Genomic DNA, 20399 nt, shown 5'->3' with positions numbered 1-20399 from the left:
TTGAATCCACATTGCTTTTCTGGAGAATTCACTTATCCGATGAACCACACCTCTGTTTGACTGATCTCGCATACGGCATCAGTGTTTCCACAACTTGACAGAGTTAAAATCATAAACGCCTAGTCTTGATAGCTAATTATGAATATATTATTCATCTGTACAATATCGGAAAACTGATGAAAACTGGGTTCATGCTAAGCCGTACTATAATTCAAAACTATTCTAAGGGGTATCTTTCTACTATTTCTGATGAAAATTGCTGTACTCTACACAAACATATTACTTTGTGAGGATAGCTGGGCCCACTACTCTGCAGGTATGCAAACATATGTCATGACCCTGAGCTGGCCTAAATTGCCACCAGCTTGACATACACACACTCAGATAAAAATTCCATTTACCCGTTCGAGATCTTGATAGACAATTATAAATATTTGATTATGTATATAATTCGGAAAAACAAAAGATAACAAGGATTGTGTTCAGGTAGAATGTGCCTCAAGGACAGATATTTGGAATGTCAAATTTCTATGCATTTTGTATACCACTTGTATAAAGTTTTCACAGGCTTATTTTTGTAAAAATCCAATTTTTCATTTTTCACTTCAGAGATAACACACGGATGGTGACTAATTTGAATTTCAAGAGTCAGGATAGTGAACAATAATACTTGTTTTATTGTAAATTAAATGGGTTGAGTTGGAGGCTGTGAGTCGGACGGTTCTGGCATAAGGCCACCCAACAGCTAACCATTATTGGCTTCGACTTTTGAGCGTTCACACATGCATAGTCCTTCGTCCACAACACTATTGTTCCCGCCAAGCGACCCTGTGAATGAATTACAACCCTGTACAAATTACTAAAATGGGAGACAAAAATTGCAAAGTTTCCAAGCGTGGTGCGCGGCAGCGTGGGCTTACGAAAGAAACACTATATTGGGTAATATGTTTCCCTAGTACCAAATTTTGCATGGTGACCCCTTACTGTTATTCTTGACTGCAAAGGGAAATAGTTCTAAATTTCCTTAAGAAAAGTTTGAACAAAAGTTTAAGTCTTTCAGTTTTGTGGCCCGAACTACCTTAAGTCGTATAAACAACTATACGACCCTCTTAAACTCATATATTTTGCAAAAGTTACAGCTTCTAAATCTCCACAAAAACACTCATGTGAAATGACAACAAACAATGAAAAAGTTCCGTGGTATTTCATACACATAATAATCTCTTGTGATTTTTCAGATACAACCTACCAGGTGTGCCCGACACCCTTAAAATGCAAATTAACTCACCTGCTGAGGTCACTGAAATTTGTATATTCACACTGGACCACCTGGTTGTTCCTAATAACACACTGACTGTTATCATGGATGTACTTATCGGCATACAGGCCACTGAAGAGTAAATTGTCCTCCACCAGGCCGCATGAAAAGCTTAGCATGGTGATGCCATGGTCGTTGCTGGAATAGACACGGTTCCGAAGGACCTAGAACAGGCAGAAAAATAAGAAAACAGACGTTAAAATGAGTCTGTGGAAAATCAAATTGATGATTTACATTGGTTAAATTTCTGAATATTCATGCACACATTTTCAACAAAAGAAACTCAGGAAATGATTACTTTTTCCCTTACTTATAACCTTACTGCATGATACAATGGGTTATAACCCAAGAATTTGAATGAATTATGTACAAACAAAGCCAAGCGCACAAATGCTTATAGAAATATGTGTATGTCCGAATACATTTGTACTACCATCACATCATCTCTGGGGCACACAGAGTCTGTAGAAAACTGGGCATGCTTTACACTCCAAAGTAGGACCGTTCAAAAACTGTTGATACTACCAATGCAGGGACGAGCAATTTTGTTTCATTCTAAGAAAATCAGAGGAAGAGTATTTAGGTAGCACTGGTGGTCCCCATACCCAGTTTAGCAGTACTGTATAGTATAACCAGCAATGATTAGTCCACAGAACCAACAGAATGACAAAGTCACTTGTCCAGCCAAGACTTTCCATAGTCCAAGACGTCGGACCACTGCATCTGCCCATCCCTATGTACACAGTCAGTATTTTTTCAATAGTTTTACCCACTACTGGAAATACATGGCATTCTTACACAGGTTAAAAAATCTCCAAAAACTTGAGGTTAACCAAGGTGCTATGATTGAACATCAAAGACATATAGATAAGAAATACAATTCAATTTGAATCAAGAAGTTTTCCTTGGTCACTTCTCTTACACTATAGGATATGAATAATTTTGCAAAGGGAAAACATTAAAGATGTGACACATATCATAACCCTGGCTTTTCTTTAATTTGGTTTAGCGCCCTCAGACAACACCAGCTTGACTTCTGTTTTAAATCCAGGAATTATTTGGATGCTACACAAGGCAGACACTGTGCTGTTATTACATGTAATATTCATGCAACAGATTTTACACAAACTCAAAGGGCTTGTTTCTGGTGACGCGATGCAATTTCTACATTTAATTCTATGTTGGAACTGGTGCTTGGCCAGAAAGCTAATATAGTCTGACACAGCAAACCATACAAACTTTAGATTTTCTTCAGTACTGGCCATAGATCACATTTGATTGGTATCAGTTGTCATGCAGACAGATCTTGCTGGTCTATTTCATCTAGTCTATCACCATTCCCCCTCAATTAGGGGAAACTTCAAACCAATGGATGTTGTAACGATTCAAAAAATTTGTGGATCATCATAAAAAACACAGATTTGTGGAGTAATCATCATTACAAATCGGAAGCATACGAAGTCAAAAAAGTCATCATTTCTTAACAAAATAACACTTGCATTTATGAAAATACTAAGATTACGTACGAAACCTTCCAAAATTATCACTCCTGAGTTCTATTTAGAGAGATGATCATTTAGTGTGTTTTTTTTCTTACGAGTAGTTATTTGTGCCTTTTGACTTACAGAACAAAACATTGTGTATCTGTTCCATTCATTATGCTAATATCTCATCTGGGGGTGCCAAGAAAACTGCGAACAAGCTCACTAAATAATATTCATTTACAATTACTAGAAATATCAGAGTTTGGAGTGTTTTCCGCATGGCACAGTGAGGAAGAACAATGTAGCAACCGACGGTCACAGTCCACTAAAACAGACAGAGCTTTGCAATTTCTGATATATCTTTACTCTTTGATTCATGCCCAATAAGAATTATATTATCAGCACAATGACATTTTTTTGTGGCTCTCAATCTAGAAGCCCTGTTGGATTGTCTATTTATGTTTTTATGATGCTTGTTACCCTAGTATAATCTGACCATAATCGTTCATAATTACCATAATACTGTATGATTTGTCTTGTTATAATGAAGCACATCCTTCTATGATTAAGTTTATTTGAGGCTGTAAAGGGCTTTGTTTTATAATTCTACCTACGTCAACAGTAACCTACTCAGGGAAAAATAAATGCCATTGTTGAACAGAAGATGCTAAGATCTTACTTTTTTTCGCATTAAAAATTCCAAACTAAAAGCCGCTCAACTGGTTTCATACACATTGATGTCATGGCAGTGACGTCATAGATTTGCGTGTACATGGTATTAGACCTGGAGGTGTTTGAAACAGATGCTACCTACCTGAAATCCCTTACTTGTCCCCCTGCCTAGCTGTATTCCAGACATCTGATTCCCCACGATGTCGTTCTCCACAATTCTCCCACTTCCCCTCGACACGACCCCATACTTGCTGTTGTCATATATACCGTTGCCTTGGAGATCAGCTGAGCTGTTCTCTGTGATAGCCACACCAGAACCTGCATTGCAGGTGACGCTGTTGTTGATGATGGTGGCCGTTGGTTTCTGATCCACCACAATGCCAGTACCACAGTTGCCATGGATGGCATTGGCCTCCAGTTTGATTGGATCACTCCCTTTTATGCAAATACCATTGCCTGTGTGTATCAAACAGAAACTAGGGCTGTGATTGGCTGTGATTTTTTCACAATAGTTTGTCATGTTTCCAATTGACTGAAACCCAATCGAAATACCATTCTGACATACTACCACTGTCTACTTGGTAATAACACAATTAACTTTCTTGAATTTAGCATTTCCCGACATATGCAATATATCTTGTAATTTAAAACAAGTCTATCTATCTATCTATCTGTCTGTCTGTCTGTCTATCTATCTATCTATCTAAATTTCTATTTATTCATGATCTAACATCATTATTTGGAGTAATGTTAACATCACTAAGGAGACCATCTTTATTTTTGACTCATAATTCTGTCAATGTGCAAATACCACAGCAGCTTACTAGGCTGAAGGGAACAAACTTGGCCAAATAAAAAAAAATATGAAAAAAACGTGGGTTTCCATTCACCGGACCTACCCTATTTAAAACTCTCTGGCCCTAACCTTTCCTTCTCATTTTCAAAATTCAGGCATGATTTTGGTGAATTTTGCTCTTTTTTGGTGGGTCACACTGAAATACACATAAAAATTTACAAAGTTCCCAACGGACCTACCCTATTTCCTGAGGGCTTGGTAGCAGGGACACACAATTTTTTTTTCTAACATCTTATGAAGAAGATAATAGCATAATGATGATGATGATGGTGACATGGGAATTTTGTGATAATAATGATGACATCATCATTAATGTAATTATTACAACGATGACTACCGGTATTAACATGACAACAAGCCGAGACAGTTTGTCAAATTTTGTTCTGCTATTCTCAAATGATTTCAACAAATGATACCCTTTTGATGGATTAATTTGCAATCCGATCAAACACTTAATTGAAATGGATGAGTTGGGCAGCTGTTATAATTGTGAAAAAACACTGACATATCATTTGAAAAGGGCCAATTTGCAAAATGAAAACACAATCACTTTCCAAGAAACGTGGGCACAGTAAGTTCTATTTCTCGCATCTCTACTCTACTTCATACTTAAAATAACTAGGCAAAATGTCAAAGAAACATTTTCATCAGCACTTTCATCTTTTTCTGTGGCACACTAAATGTTGACCACTTCATGGTGAAAGGCCACATATTTACCTGCGTTGTGATAAACGCTATTGTGTTCCACCGTCGCTACTTTCATGGCTGGGATCAAGTCATTGTTGTCTTCCTCCTCAGGTACTTCTAGCTCATTGCCATGGCTACCTGCTGCCTCCATGTTGCCATGGTGACCGGCGTTCTCTCGATAGGCAACAAAGGCTATGCCAGCGTCATTGTTGTTACTGATCTGGTTGCCATGGACAAGAGGTTTACTGGAGGACATAATCCACACACCGTGACCAAAGTTCCCTTTTTGAAAAAAAACAAGTGAAATTTGAAATATCTTGCTGATTTTTGTTATTAAACCAAGAAATCACAACTGAAACATGATGGAGTGATATAAATGGAGTGCCAAGAATCTGATTAAACCTTGATTGTACCCATCATCCTACTCAAAGCAACTCATTCGCAGGCAAACTGCCTTCTACAGATAATATGGTAAAAACAACCACCCCTTGACTGCTGCTAACCAACCATCTACCTAACCTAAAAATATCAGAAATCCACTGGTACACCAGGCGCTTAATTCAATCACCACAGACAACACCAATTAACTAAAGATGTTCTTTGTTCTCTTACAACAGATTTCCTCATTTTCAGTTGTGATAGATGCCCTCAATTCTCTATCACAGTTCCCCTAAATTCGCTTACCACAGATACTCTCAACGTACATACAACAGATTTTTCTCTTTGCTCTTATAACATATGCTCTAAATTCACTCAAGAAAGATTCCTCTTTCACTTATATGATAGATGCCCTCGATTCAACAGGGACATAATTAGCTCTCAGCATCTTAACTCTCAACTTAGCTCAGTTATTGAACCACTCCTTATAGGGATGAGGATTTAGCCAAGCAGTTTCGACAGCTAGGTGACTTGGTGCCGTACGTTGTGAGCTCAAATCTGATTGAGAATTTACTGAATGCCATATCTCACTCACTTCAGATTTTCTTACTTAACTTACATCAGATACTTTCCAGTCACTAAAAACAGATAACATTGACTCATTCACAATAGATAGCATGTCTCAACTTAGCACAGATAGCCATCTACTTAACCCTTTGAACCCGGCTCAGACAGAAATGTCCAATGACGTCATAGAGTACCAGGTGGGTCAGGGTGCAAAGGGTTATAACCATATACCGGTATATAATCATATTCACTTACCACAGATGCCCTCCATTCACCACAGATGCCCTCCACTCACTTACCACAGATGCCCTCCATTCACCACAGATGCCCTCCACTCACTTACCACAGATGCCCTCCATTCACCAGAGATGCCTTCCACTCACCAAAGAAACCCTCCACTCACTCACCCACCACAGATGCCTTCTATTCGCCACAGATGCCCTCCACTCACTTACCCGAGATGCCCTCCACTCACTCATCACAGATGCCTTCTATTCACCACAGATGCCCTCCACTCACTTACCATAGATGCCCTCAACTCACTCACCACAGATGCCTTCTATTCACCATAGATGCCCTCTGCTCACTTACCATAGATGCCCTCAACTCACTCACCACAGATGCCTTCTATTCACCATAGATGCCCTCTGCTCACTTACCATAGATGCCCTCAATTCACTCACAACAGATGCCTTCTATTCACCAGAGATGCCCTCCGCTCACTCACAAGAGACGCCCTCAACTCATTCACCACAGATTTTCCAACTAAAAAGTGATAAATAAATGATAAACCATGTACCATTCTACCATGGCTACACATATATCACTTACCGTTGTTATGTAGGTCATTTACCCCACACTCATCATGACCTGAGTTCAATTAGTCTAGAACATTCTCAAGGTCACTGCCCTTGATGACCTCACAACCTTGAATTCAATTAGTCATGTTTGGAATGTTCTGAAAGTTGATTAGTTGTGTAAGGGAGATAATTTTAGAACAGTAATTAGCATGTCAATAAAAGTTCTAGATTGTTCTTATATGCCTTTATAAAAGGGACGTGCACAGCTTCCAGTCAGACTTTTGGGATCGTGTCTCTTGTGTGTTACTAAACTCCAGCAGTAGTCATTCTCAAGACTTTTCAAGACCTTCACTGCCAACGCTGGATTTATACTGTGGACTTTGTGCAACTACAAGCCTGCAAGCCGAAGGACTGTTCATTCATCCGACTGACTGTTACAACTCTGAGACTGGAGCTTTGCCGTCCCAGCTGAGATAAGTAGTCTGTACACTCTTAAAGCTTGTACTCTATCCCTGACTTAGCAATTAGTTTTATTTTCATAATAAATTTTGTTTAAACGGAAACTGCTGAGTTCACTCTTTTGTTCGTTTTCTCTGCACGTAACAAATTGGGGGCTCGTCCGGGATACGAATATTTTGAGCCGTTTGAAACATTTTGACAGCCTTTTCAAAACTACTGTATACTGTGAACTCAGCGAAATTCAATCATGGCGGAATTCAAGCCAGACGAATTTATGGATGACCTTGATCAGGACACATTTATTCCCTCAGAAAAGACAACCTCATAGCACTGGCAATTTCCTTAAAGTAGATGTCAAAAGATCTATGCGCAAGCGAGAAATTCAGTTCAAGATTGCAAAACATTTAGTTAATTCTGGCCATTTTGAGGAGTCTGCCTTAAAAGATTATGAGCCTGAGTCTTCCTTCGAACTCAAAAAATTAGAATTAGAAATACAGGCAGATTTGGAGCTTAAGAAATTGGAATTAGAAAAGGAAAAATTGCAAATGGAAGAAAGGGAAAGGCAGGAAAAATTACAAATGAAAGACAAAGAATTACAAATGAAAGACAAAGAATTACAAATGGAAGAAAGACAGAGAGAAAAGGAGAGAGAATTGGAAGAACATCGACTACAGTTAGAAATGAGACGTTTAGAGCTTGGACAATCAGGAAATTCTTCCCTTCAGACAAGTTTGACATCACTAAGCATTTCAGGTTAGTTCCCCCTTTCCAAGAAAAGGATGTTGATAAATATTTCCTTCATTTTGAGAAAATTGCTCAGAGTCTGGATTGGCCTAAGGAGTCCTGGTGTATGCTTTTGCAGAGTGCTTTGGTGGGTAAAGCCAGAGAAATTTACATTCAGTTGTCAGTAGAGCAGGCTTCAAATTATGATTCTGTGAAGGAATTAATTCTCAAGGGCTATGAGTTGGTGCCTGAAGCTTACCGTCAGAAATTTAGGGATTGTGAGAAGGTGAAGGATCAAACTTATGTTGAATTTGCTCGAACAAAAGAACAACTGTTTGATCGTTGGTGTTCTTCTGAAAAGGTCAGTCAGAATTATGACAAATTACGACAACTTGTTTTGATTGAGGAATTTAAAAGGTGCATCCGGAGTGACATCAAGACGTTTATCAATGAACAAAAGGCAGATACATTAGAGGTTGCTGCACGTTTGGCCGATGATTATTCATTGACCCACAAATCTTCATTTCTCAGCAAACCATCCCAGTCCTTTTCCTACAGAAACAATGCAGGTAAATTTAACTCCTCCTTTTCATCCAAGAATTTTTCAAAGGACAGTAGAAAATCAAATGACAACAGTTCACAGAGTTCAAGTAACACTCCCACATCATCAGATCCCAAGTCTCAATCTCCTTCTGAAAAACAGTTTGGTACACTTTCTTGTAATTATTGTAAGAAAGACGGCATTTAATGTCAGAGTGTTTCAATTGAAAAGAAAACGTGAAGGTCAAAGTGGTCAAAGTGGATCTAAGCCAACCGGCTTTATTTCTTCATCAACTCAATTAGAGTCTAATAATGTGTGCAACACATTTTCTGAGGTTAAACCCCTCTTATCCCCAATTAATGAGGTCAAGGTCAATTCTTCTCAAGATAGCATTATGGGTATTTTCGAACCATTTATTCATGATGGTTTTATATCACTTTCTAGTGATTTCTCTTCCGCTACCCTGTCAAAATTTTAAGAGATACCGGGGCTTCCCAGTCTCTTTTGTTGGCAGATACCCTGCCGTTTTCTGAAAAGTCATTTTCAGGTTCTAAAGTTCTTATTAAGGGGGTAGATTGTAATGACTACATTCCTGTTCCTCTCCATAATGTCTATTTGTCTTCGGACTTTGTTTCTGGACCTGTGGCTTTAGGTATTAGGCCTTTTTTGCCTTTGAAGGGATTCACCTTCTTCTTGGAAACGACCTTGCTGGGGACAAGGTCATTACTAATCCACTTGTGACTGATAATCCTAGTTTAGATCAAGATCCAGAGCCAATTGAACAAGAGATACCCGATTTATTTCCTTCGTGTGCAATTACTCGAGCCATGTCAAAGAAAACTTCCGAGAATCAAAATACTCTCAAGAATAATGTCACAGATGTTGACTTAAATGACACCTTTCTCAGTCAGGTGTTTGACACGGATTATTCCGTTATCCCTCGTGGATTTGAAACTTCCAGTAAAACTTCTGCTGACCAAAGTCAGACATTTTCTAGATCAAATCTCATTGCAGAACAACACAAAGACCCAGATATTTTGTCTTTGTTTGACAGGGTAGATGATGAAGATAAAACTTCAGATAGCTCTGTTTCCTATTATACAAAATCTGGTATTCTCATGCGTAAATGGAGACCTCCAGATGTCTTGGTTGATGACGACTGGGCTATAAAACATCAAATTGTGGTTCCAAAGCCCTATCGTGCTGAAATATTGCGCCTGGCCCATGAAACGCCCTGGGCTGGTCACTTAGGAGTCAGGAAAACTTATCACAAAATTCTCAGTCACTTTTATTGGCCTAATCTCAGGCAGGATGTAGCACATTTCTGTAAAACTTGTCACACATGTCAAATGGTAGGAAAGCCAAATCAGACCATTCCAAAGGCCCCTTTACAGCCAATTCCTGCATTACAAGAACCATTTAGTAGGATACTAATAGACTGTGTTGGGCCCCTACCAAAAACAAGATCAGGAAATGAGTACATGTTGACAATTATGTGTACATCAACTCGGTTCCCAGAAGCCATACCACTGAGAAATATAAAGACAAAGACTATAGTGAGAGCTTTAGTCAAATTTTTCACTTTATTTGGCCTCCCTAAATGTGTCCAGTCCGATCAAGGCTCCAACTTTATGTCTGGTATTTTTCAACAAGTAATGGATCAGCTAGGCATTAAACAGTATAGGTCATCCGCCTATCATCCAGAAAGTCAGGGTGCTCTTGAGCGATTTCATCAAACTTTGAAAAACATGATTAGGACCTACTGTTTTGACACAGAGAAGCAGTGGGATGAAGGAATTCATTTTCTGCTCTTTGCTGTTAGAGAGTCAATTCAAGAGTCTCTTGGTTTTAGCCCATTTGAGCTTGTATTTGGACATACAGTCCGTGGCCCACTCAAGCTCGTTAAAGAGAAATTCCTATCAGACGATGATGATTGTCTGAATATTTTGCAATATGTGTCAGATTTTCGTACAAAACTCTCTAAAGCATGTGAATTAGCCAGAGAAAATCTTGAGTCATCTCAGCAGTCAATGAAAATCAAATACGATAAAAACACCTCAAAACGGAAGTTTGAACCAGGTCAAAAGGTTCTTGTTCTACTTCCAATTCCTGGAAAACCATTCCATGCTCGTTACTTTGGGCCATATCTAATTGATAAGAAATTGAGTGATTTAAATTACATCATAATAACACCTGACAGGCGAAAACAAAAGCAGCTATGTCACATAAATATGCTTAAGCCATATTTGGATAGGGATAATCCTACTATAACTCAGCCTGTCAGTACCGTCAGTTCTGGCCATTATGAAGATAGTGATACTGAAACTGACTTGAGTGAAAATACTCTAAACTCAAAGCTGGGCTCGGTCAAGCTTCAGAACTCAGAAATCCTGGAGAAGCTGGAGTCTACAAAGTTGGCACACCTCCAGCCAGAACAACAACAACAGGTGAAAGAACTGCTCCACGAATATAAAACCTGTTTCAAGATGTTCCAACGAGGACAAACGTCATCTATCACGACGTTGATGTTGGGGACAGTAAGCCTGTAAAACAACATCCATACAGACTGAATCCAACAAAAGCGAAATATCTCCAGGAAGAAGTCAAATACCTGCTGGACAATGACTTTATTGAACCCAGTAAAAGTAACTGGAGTTCGCCGTGCATACTTGTTCCCAAATCAGACCACAGTTATCGTATGTGCACGGACTTTAGGAAGGTCAACACTTTAACAAAGACAGACACTTTCCCAATCCCGAGGATTGATGACTGCATCGACCGAGTGGGAAAAGCCAAGTATGTGACGAAATTTGACCTACTGAAGGGATTTTGGCAAGTCCCTCTGACGGATCGTGCTCGTGAAATATCCGCCTTTGTTACACCAGACGGATTGTTCCAGTACAAGGTGATGCCATTCGGAATGAAGAACTCTCCGGCAACGTTCCAACGGATGATCAACGACGTCATATCCGGGCTAGACGGGTGTGCAGCCTACGTTGACGACGTCGTCCTGTATAGTGACACCTGGGAGGAACACATCAAGCTCATGCGGAAGTTCTTTGAGAGACTGAACAAAGCAATGTTGACTGTCAACCTTGCCAAATCTGAGTTTGGTTGGGCAAGGGTAACTTACCTCGGACATACTGTAGGACAGGGTGAGGAAAACCTGTTGATGCCAAAATCAGTGCCATTTCAAGTTTTCCCATACCAAACTGCAAACGACAACTGATGCGCTTTCTCGGTATGGCTGGTTACTACAGAAAATTCTGTCCAAATTTCTCCACAATTACTGAGCCTTTGACTAACTTACTTAAAAAGAAAGTACAGTTTGTTTGGTCAGAGCAATGCCAACAGGCATTTGATACACTTAAAGCCATACTGCAAAGTGCCCCAGTATTGTCTGCACCAGATTTCACTTTGCCATTCAAATTAGCTGTAGATGCTAGTGATACGGCTGCTGGTGCTGTTTTATTGCAAGAGGATAGTCATGGTGTAGATCATCCTGTTTGCTATTTTTCACGCAAATTTAACAAATCTCAGAGAAACTACTCTACAATTGAAAAAGAGTGTTTATCTTTGATATTAGCTTTACAGCATTTTGAAGTTTATGTTACTTCTTCAAATCAGCCAATAGTGGTTCATATTGGTCACAACCCTCTTGTTTTTCTGCAGAAATTTAAAGGCAAAAATCAGAGATTGCTAAGATGGAGTTTAATGTTACAGGAGTTTAATCTTGACATTAGACATATCAAAGGCAGAGACAATTTAATTGCAGACTGTCTCTCTCGTATTTAGAGCTTATTGTTGTTCACACTTTTAAGATTACATTTGTAAAAGAAAGATTTTTCTTTGAAAAATTTTCTTTTTGGAAGAGGGGGTGTGTTATGTAGGTCATTTCCCCCACACTCATCATGACCTGAGTTCAATTAGTCTAGAACATTCTCAAGGTCACTGCCCTTAATGACCTCACAGCCTTGAATTCAATTAGTCATGTTTGGAATGTTCTGGAAAGTTAATTAGTTGTGTAAGGGAGATAATTTTAGAACAGTAATTAGCATGTCAATAAAAGTTCTAGATTGTTCTTATATGCCTTTATAAAAGGGACGTGCACAGCTTCCAGTCAGACTTTTGGGATCGTGTCTCTTGTGTGTTACTAAACTCCAGCAGTAGTCATTCTCAAGACTTTTCAAGACCTTCACTGCCAACGCTGGATTTATACTGTGGACTTTGTGCAACTACAAGCCTGCAAGCCGAAGGACTGTTCATTCATCCGACTGACTGTTACAACTCTGAGACTGGAGCTTTGCCGTCCCAGCTGAGATAAGTAGTCTGTACACTCTTAAAGCTTGTACTCTATCCCTGACTTAGCAATTAGTTTTATTTTCATAATAATTTTGTTTAAACGGAAACTGCTGAGTTCACTCTTTTGTTCGTTTTCTCTGCACGTAACACCGTGTATAACATTGTTCTCCATTCTACCTAGGGCACCCTGTCCAATTACAACCCCATCAGAGGCACCATTGCATATCCAATTATCTCTGACCAATGGATTGCCACCATTTCGAATGTCAATACCTCCCCACTGATTGTTACTGACCATGTTGTCTGAAGAGAAATTCAAAAACAGAATGGGAACAGATCAAGTTTTTGATTTTCTGATACATGGATGCCAGCATAGAAACAGAGAAACTTTGAGTACATTTACCATGCACCCGTTCTAATTATCCACACTCTTTTAATGACAGATTCCCAGCTGGTCTGCAAAAAAGAAGGAGTCTAAAACTCCTCTGGGTGACAGTGCGATATACCTCAAGTGTTGCAGTCAGGAAACACCTTTGCGACAATGTCCCCAACACGGAACCCATTGTCCTGCATTCTTGCATTCTGTTGGTCACCTCGGGCGCACTCATGAGTCAACTGTGTTTAGTGTAGTCTGCAAGTAATATCCGATACTGACAGTGGCCTTTGTTTTGCATGATTATTTTGAGGCTTATATTTTTGTACTTCAGGAGCTGTGATTAGGAGTAATTAAAATGCTACACTTGATATTATAACTTGCTTGTTGTCCGACTGAGTTCTGATTAGCAGATATGGTATACTGCTACAAGTAATGAAATTTAAGCATAGTAACACGGTCCCAGTAACTTGAATTATTTTTGAAACTAATTTGTTACAAAAATGATTCAAAATTTCACTGACAACTGATGCATTTTGTCCCCAAAATGTGGTAAATGTCCCAAAAATAAACAGTAGAGGGACACAGTGTCCCCTGGTTTAAAAATCCTGGCTGCAACACTGTGACCTGCCTCAAGAGTTCATCAGGAGGGAGTCTATTGATAGAGTCTGTATAGATGTTGACAATGCCAAGTCCTAATCAGGTGGAGAGCAGTTAGGTCAGATGTCCTTGAACGGAAGGATATCTATTTTAAGGTCATTGAAAAGTGTCTCACTAGACATTCCATGGACAGAAGGATGTGAACTCAAGACATTAATATTCACTTTGTATACACACCAAAGTGCTTTATTGATAAAACCAAAGTATGATATGAAATATTGTGAGAAAATAGCATGGCATTCCACATTGATATCACTTGGTATTTTTCACAGTGTCATAAAGATGCATGGCTGATGACTGAAAAATTTAACATCTGAACAGTTTAATTCAGCAGGGCTTAAAATACCCACATGCACACTGCACTGTGCATGTCCATGTTACCTTGTGGCAGGTAGACTGCTGGACCAACCTGCACACTGTGTATGTTGAAAAAATACGCCTGTGTTCTGATCTTTATCTGAACATGGTGTATCATCCTGCTTTTGGTCACATGATCAGCAAGATTTCCACATTTTGGATGTTTTGTTCGGTAAATTTAATGTATTAAATGTTAAGTCAATGGGAAAGATTCAGAAGCTAGATACATATAAACGGCAGAGGCCTTGCAATTAAGTTGGAAATTGCATCCAGGATAGAAATTTGGACATTCAAATTTTTCCTATACTTTTCTTCTGGTCTACCGCTTGTGGGGGTTCATTTTAAAGTTATAGGAGTAAGAAACTTGTTCACCATTTTCGTCTTTTGAAATTGAAAATTGTATTTTTCTTCATGGAGTAAACACTGGGATAGCAAAATCTTGAATTTCAAATATCGGTAACATTTGTTTCTCTAGTAAAAAAATTTGCACAATGACCCCAAATTTTTGATCTGAATTTTGAAAGAGAATGGGCATGTTTCTTTGAGGAAAGTTTGTATAAAAATTAAAGTATTTCATTTTCCTGGGGCATACTACCTATGCTATTGTGAAAAGATGGTTAAAGACACAGAAGATCAAAACATGGGTATATGGTCCATGAATGTAAAAGGGGGACATACCATTTGATGATGGGGAGGATGACTCTAGGAATATACTATTGATAAACTGTAAGTTGGTCACTATGTACACACATTGGAATCCGGTGCATGTTGATGCAAAACCAGACATGCACAGTGTGCATGTGTGGCAAAAAAAATAATATTGAAAGCCTTGTTCGCTGACGTAAAAGAGTTAATGAAGGCAACAACAATATTGACTGATCCAGATGATCACTTGGAAACATGGTTGCTATATGAGTTGCCTAGCAACAACTGCCATCTTTGCTTTGATGGGTGAAGCATACTTATCGAAAAACCTCTGTGTTGCCCGTTAAAAACAACTTCAATTATTTTGCTAATGATTACACACAGATAGGAAATGGACACAAACACCCTTGACTGTGGCAAGATTTTAATATAGAAATTTACAGTCAGGAAATACAGCGTAATACTCATCTGAATTGACTTTTGAAAACGGAGGTATATATTTTAATTGACTTTTCTATCCCACGGTGATTAGCTCAGCACCAGCAGTGTAATTATAGCAGTGTTCTCCCCAGGAATTTCTTATAGCATAGCGGTTAATTTGCATTACAATATAGTAAATTATTATGTTAATGAATTTCTTTTGTTTCACCAAAATTTAAGATTAAAGGTAGTGGCTACTATGCTTTGGGGGAACACTGTATAGACAGCAAATGGAACAAATTATGGAAGCATGATTGCTCTTTAGTTGCCGATCAAATGCAAAATTACATGAACTCACAGCATATTCTTCATTTCTCAGCATCCACTATCAGCTGTGGCAAACTCAACAAATAATCAGAGAATGGTCTAAGAATTCAAATTGGCAGAAATACATTTTTAAGGTATATTCTGAAAGAAAACATTCCCAACATTCCAAACCCTACTCATTGCAATCGTCATAATTGTCATAAGATCAAAATCAGTAATAATAACCAACAATTTCTTGAGAAAACTATATTTGCATCAAAATCATACTATTTCAGTGTTTTAGTTTTCAGAGAAATTTCATGAAACAACATGTGACAAGTAAAGCAGAAAGTGAGAATGTTTGGGGGTTATGTTACATTCAAAATAGTTTTTTGTTCAAATTCTGCTACCCCCAGGCATTTTATGAAATCATATACTGCCCTACTGAGAATACAGTATTCCACTAGATAGGCAGAAAATCACTGGCAGAAGAATGTTATTTGAGGTAAATGCTCCATAAGAATGTCACCTGAGCATCTACAAGGAAATGGCTGGCTTACCAGTTATCTGGCCTCTGCCATGCTCATTGATGGCGATTCCTGCTGCTTTGCCATTGCACACCCTGTTGTGACTGTGGAGAGAATCATCAATGACTGTGAATATGCTGGGAAATGAACTGTCCCTGAACAATATCATCATTTACGATGAAATACCGTAAATTCTCAATCAGGTTCGAACTCACAACATACGGCATCCATTCACCTGGTGGAGAAGCCACAGACAAGACCGTTAAGCCAAATCCCCACCCGCAAAAAAAAGAGTGGTTCAATAAGTGAGCTAAGTTGTTACAATTTTTCTGTTTATGACCCATCCACATGCTGTAGAGTTCATGCAGCACTCATACTCGTACACTCACTATCACACATCGTACACAAACTTTATCCAAGCAATGGATACATCGCTTAAACTGGGCAAAACTTTGCTCATGACTACCACAAAGTTGAAATTCTGTGAATTATATTCAACCTTTATACTGTTAGTTGACTCGTGGACCACTTCACATGTTTGCGCAAAGGGCAGATTTGAATTGTTTACCCAAAGTGCAGCACGTAATTTGTATCAACATGTTACAGAAATGTCTGCTGTGCTTATTTTCTATAACTGACAAAATGACACAAACTAACATTTTTAAGCATTTCATGAACTCGTACTCATTACCTACCTGAGGTACAATTATTCACACTCTAAAAAGCTCTAAATTTTTCAGTTGTGCAACAACTTGTACAGACGCAGAAACCTGACGTTCTAAGAGAACTAAGTTCTCATACATGTAGTCTTGTTTTTGTGGAAATAAATGCAGTTTTTCTCATGACACAAATTGAAGAGATGTTGAATTGACAAAGTGGTAAAGATTGTGCAGTTTGCTTCTCAATTCTACAACTCTTACACTGGTTCTTATCATTGATTACGAAAAGAGTATACACTTTATGAGTTTCCTTCAGAAAAAGTACATGCAAAAATGAACTTTTGAGGTGCCAAGTAAAACATGCTTTAACCATGGGAATTACATCACAGTCACAGATGATATCAAGAATGATAATGCCATTCAAAAACAGATACTTGTTGCTTTACATCATAACATGAAGTTCTGTGCATATACAATTTTACAAATACATATACACTTCTAAATATATACTGCTCAGCAAATTTTACTTTGCACCTTAAAACTTTCACTATAAAAACTCTACAATTGTCTTGTTTGCTTATGTTTCCAACTTTGTAACCTTAGATGTCATACGACACTTGGCTGTGCTACTATTCTCTGACACGGCCATGTCAGGACTGAGGAGTTTGGGTTAAACTTTTTGGGTCAAAGTTGATACATTTGAATCATAACTTGAGTGGCGTCTGGTTGTCTGAACAAAATTTTATCACTGGTGTGATTGATGAATGCCTGCTCTCCATTTTACTAGATTTTTAGAAGGCTGACCGAGACTAATCAAGGCACAAGAAAGAAATTTCTGGGTTATAGATGGATTTTGTAATCAGCTCTTGCAGAAACTAATCAGAGAAAAAATACTGTGAAATACAACAAATGAAAACAGCCTCCCTCCAGAAATCACACTCAGCTACGAAATCAATCTTTTCATTTCAATAAATGAAAGAAAGCTCTGTGTTATGTGTTACACTATACAAGCAGTACTGTTTTACAATACAAACATAATTATTCATATCTTGCGGTTTCTGAGATTGAATCAATTTGGAAATTGAATCCCATCTCAATATTTTGGAGACTGAATGTACATGGAAGTAGTTCTTACAGAACACATTGAATCGTGGAACAAACATGTTATCTGCCATCTGTCCTTGTACCTTTGGAAAGCAGAAACGAAAAGTTGCTCCTGCTCTGATATTGACTTAGAAGTATTTTCTCAATTATGAAAGAATTTAATTATTATTGTTAAAATGATATATTTACTCCATCTTTTAAGTATTTTTTATAAGATTTACATGTTTTGTATATTTATTAGAGACTAAATCCTTCTAGCTTGTCTTCCAACTGTAACGTTAGGTGTGATAGGTCGAGTCCCTGCATTGGAATTGTAATGAACTTGAAACTAGAATAAATGCTGCATTCAGTCATTGTCTGACTGAGTACTCACTCTCTGGGGACTGAATGGATCGGCTGATTGATTGATTGATCAATCAATCAATCAATCAATCGATCATTCGACTGAAAGATTTTGAAAAGCAGCCTGCAACTACCAAATTACAACCACGAGGAACATAGACTCCACTATTCTAGAGACTCTTCCTTTTTTTCAACTTCAAAGAGAAGAGCACAGGTTGGTCCCCTACAGCATGATCCTTAACCCTTGAATCACAATGGTTTGATCCAAACCCATTGTTATCAGTGGTGACTGTCGATCTGTTTACGAGGAATCGGGGATGGGGGGATAGGGGTGGGGTGGGCACAGCTGAAGTTTTCAATTGTGTCAATGCCGAGGGCTTTTCGGGAGGGGAGGTTGTGATTTAGGGGACTTTTCTTCCCTTCTTTGATAGTTACTTACCTGACTATGGGACAACCTTTGTATAGTATGTATATCCCAGCTTCCTTATTGACATAGATATCGTTGTCACATATGGTGCCTTTGCCACCTCCTAGCACCACTATACCGGACCTCTTTCCATGATGAATGTGATTGTACTACAATGAATCAAAGACACAGACTTTTGATTGTGAAAAAACAAATGCTCACAAGAAGTCCTTTTTCAAAATTTTCTATCATCACACTGTAATCCATAATTGCTCGCATTGGGACAACTGAATCTATATCATTTTTTAAAATTACAAAAGGAAAAAAAATCCTCAGCAGAAGAAAAGTTTCTTCAGAGGTCATGGAAGAATACTAAGTGATAAATATAACTATTAATCATAAGTTGGTATAATTTCATTCTTTAAATGTAATAAGATAATTAAAAACTAAATGCAACATTCAGATGACTACCGGTATAATAATATTCAATTGTTTTTAACTCTTTGAGTGCCGTAATTTTTCCCTCCAAAATTTTAGTGCAGTAACATTTTACTAATGTTTATGAATTATTCGATAATTTTTTGATAATTTTGGATCACATTGACATCACATCTCATTGGCTACAAGCTTTTATCAAAATTTTGGTAAAAATCTGGAAAAAAATTGACTATGGTATGTTTTATAGACAGGTCACAAAAATTAACTTTAGCGCTCAAAGGGTTAATAGAAGTATTAACTGTGAGCATGTCAACCCTATTGCAGGAGGCTGACTACACTGTAACTTCTGGTAACTCCTGTTCAATGCCTGATCATATCAAGGCCATCCCACCATCTGCTAAATGCTTCATGCAGGGTAATGAATTTTTCATGAGAAAAAGTCTAAAAATAATCCACCCAAAAAACACTGTGTGAAGGCAAGAAATTAGCACAATGTCACAGAAATTTTCTTGCTTTTATAAAATGCCAACAAATCACCAACTTCAGTGAGTTGTATACCTGAATAACAGGGTCTGCCTGTTTCCTGATGTCAATAGCTGCTTCTCCGTTGGCATAGATGTCATTCCCAGCAACCACACCACCGGAATACAATCTCATGAATATTCCAGAAGTTCGACAGTGATGGATCAGATTCCACAAGATGGCAACCTGGACAGGAAAAGTAGTCCATGAAAGTCATAATATGACAACATTTGAAGCAAGGCCTGTTGAGTATAAACTTTCAGCATCATAGATGCTGTTGTCTGCTGTCCATTAGGTTATTAGATTGGCAAACTGAGCCAGTCCCAACATACACTGTATATAATCCTTTCATTTCTATTTCACACTGCACATGTATACAGACCAAACCAACTGCCACTGATTGAAGGCTGGTCAAACAAAATACAAGAGTCTGACAAATACTGAGCTTTCTATATGCCATGCTACAATTCATAAATCCTAGGTGGTACATTAATGTCTAGCTATTCATTATAAAAGGCCCCCTAACACAGGTTGATTACTACAATAGACCTTTTCCCGGTTATCCCATAATACACTGCTATGACAGCATCAAACATCGTGTACATACTCAAAACAACAAATCTGTGTAGTACAATGGTTTGTTGTACAAGAATGACACAAATTTGCAATGCCAAAAAAGTGCCTTGTGTAATTTTGTATCCAAAAATATAGGGCAGGGTGTAACCTGCCATAGTGTTCTATGAGTAACATACCCTGCGTATACCCTATGGCCAAAAAGTTCTGTGAGTAACGTGCGCTTTGTATACCCTGGCATACACTGCATCATGGAACCGGTAAAAGAACTGCTGGTATA

At 38.3% G+C, this 20399-nt stretch overlaps 1 protein-coding gene across 2 annotated transcripts in view; it reads right to left on the bottom strand.

Annotated features, from left to right (window-relative positions):
- Positions 1–20399, bottom strand: part of LOC139115662 (F-box only protein 10-like) — a 49037-nt gene that overhangs the window by 4753 nt on the left and 23885 nt on the right. The window contains exons 4-10 of one of the 2 annotated variants that reach the window (XM_070677954.1): positions 19583–19732; positions 18620–18756; positions 16109–16179; positions 12938–13090; positions 5048–5299; positions 3617–3930; positions 1289–1482 (exon numbers count right to left, since the gene is read on the bottom strand). In XM_070677954.1, the coding sequence (XP_070534055.1) occupies positions 1289–1482; positions 3617–3930; positions 5048–5299; positions 12938–13090; positions 16109–16179; positions 18620–18756; positions 19583–19732 (1271 nt within the window). The remainder of the gene's footprint in view (positions 1–1288; positions 1483–3616; positions 3931–5047; positions 5300–12937; positions 13091–16108; positions 16180–18619; positions 18757–19582; positions 19733–20399) is intronic. The other variant, XM_070677955.1, reaches the window with a different exon arrangement.

The sequence above is a fragment of the Ptychodera flava genome, chromosome 17 (assembly GCF_041260155.1).
Source record: "Ptychodera flava strain L36383 chromosome 17, AS_Pfla_20210202, whole genome shotgun sequence".
Lineage (NCBI taxonomy): Eukaryota > Metazoa > Hemichordata > Enteropneusta > Ptychoderidae > Ptychodera > Ptychodera flava.
The sequence above is the reverse complement of the archived record's forward strand: the minus strand, read 5'-3'. Positions and strand labels throughout refer to the sequence as shown.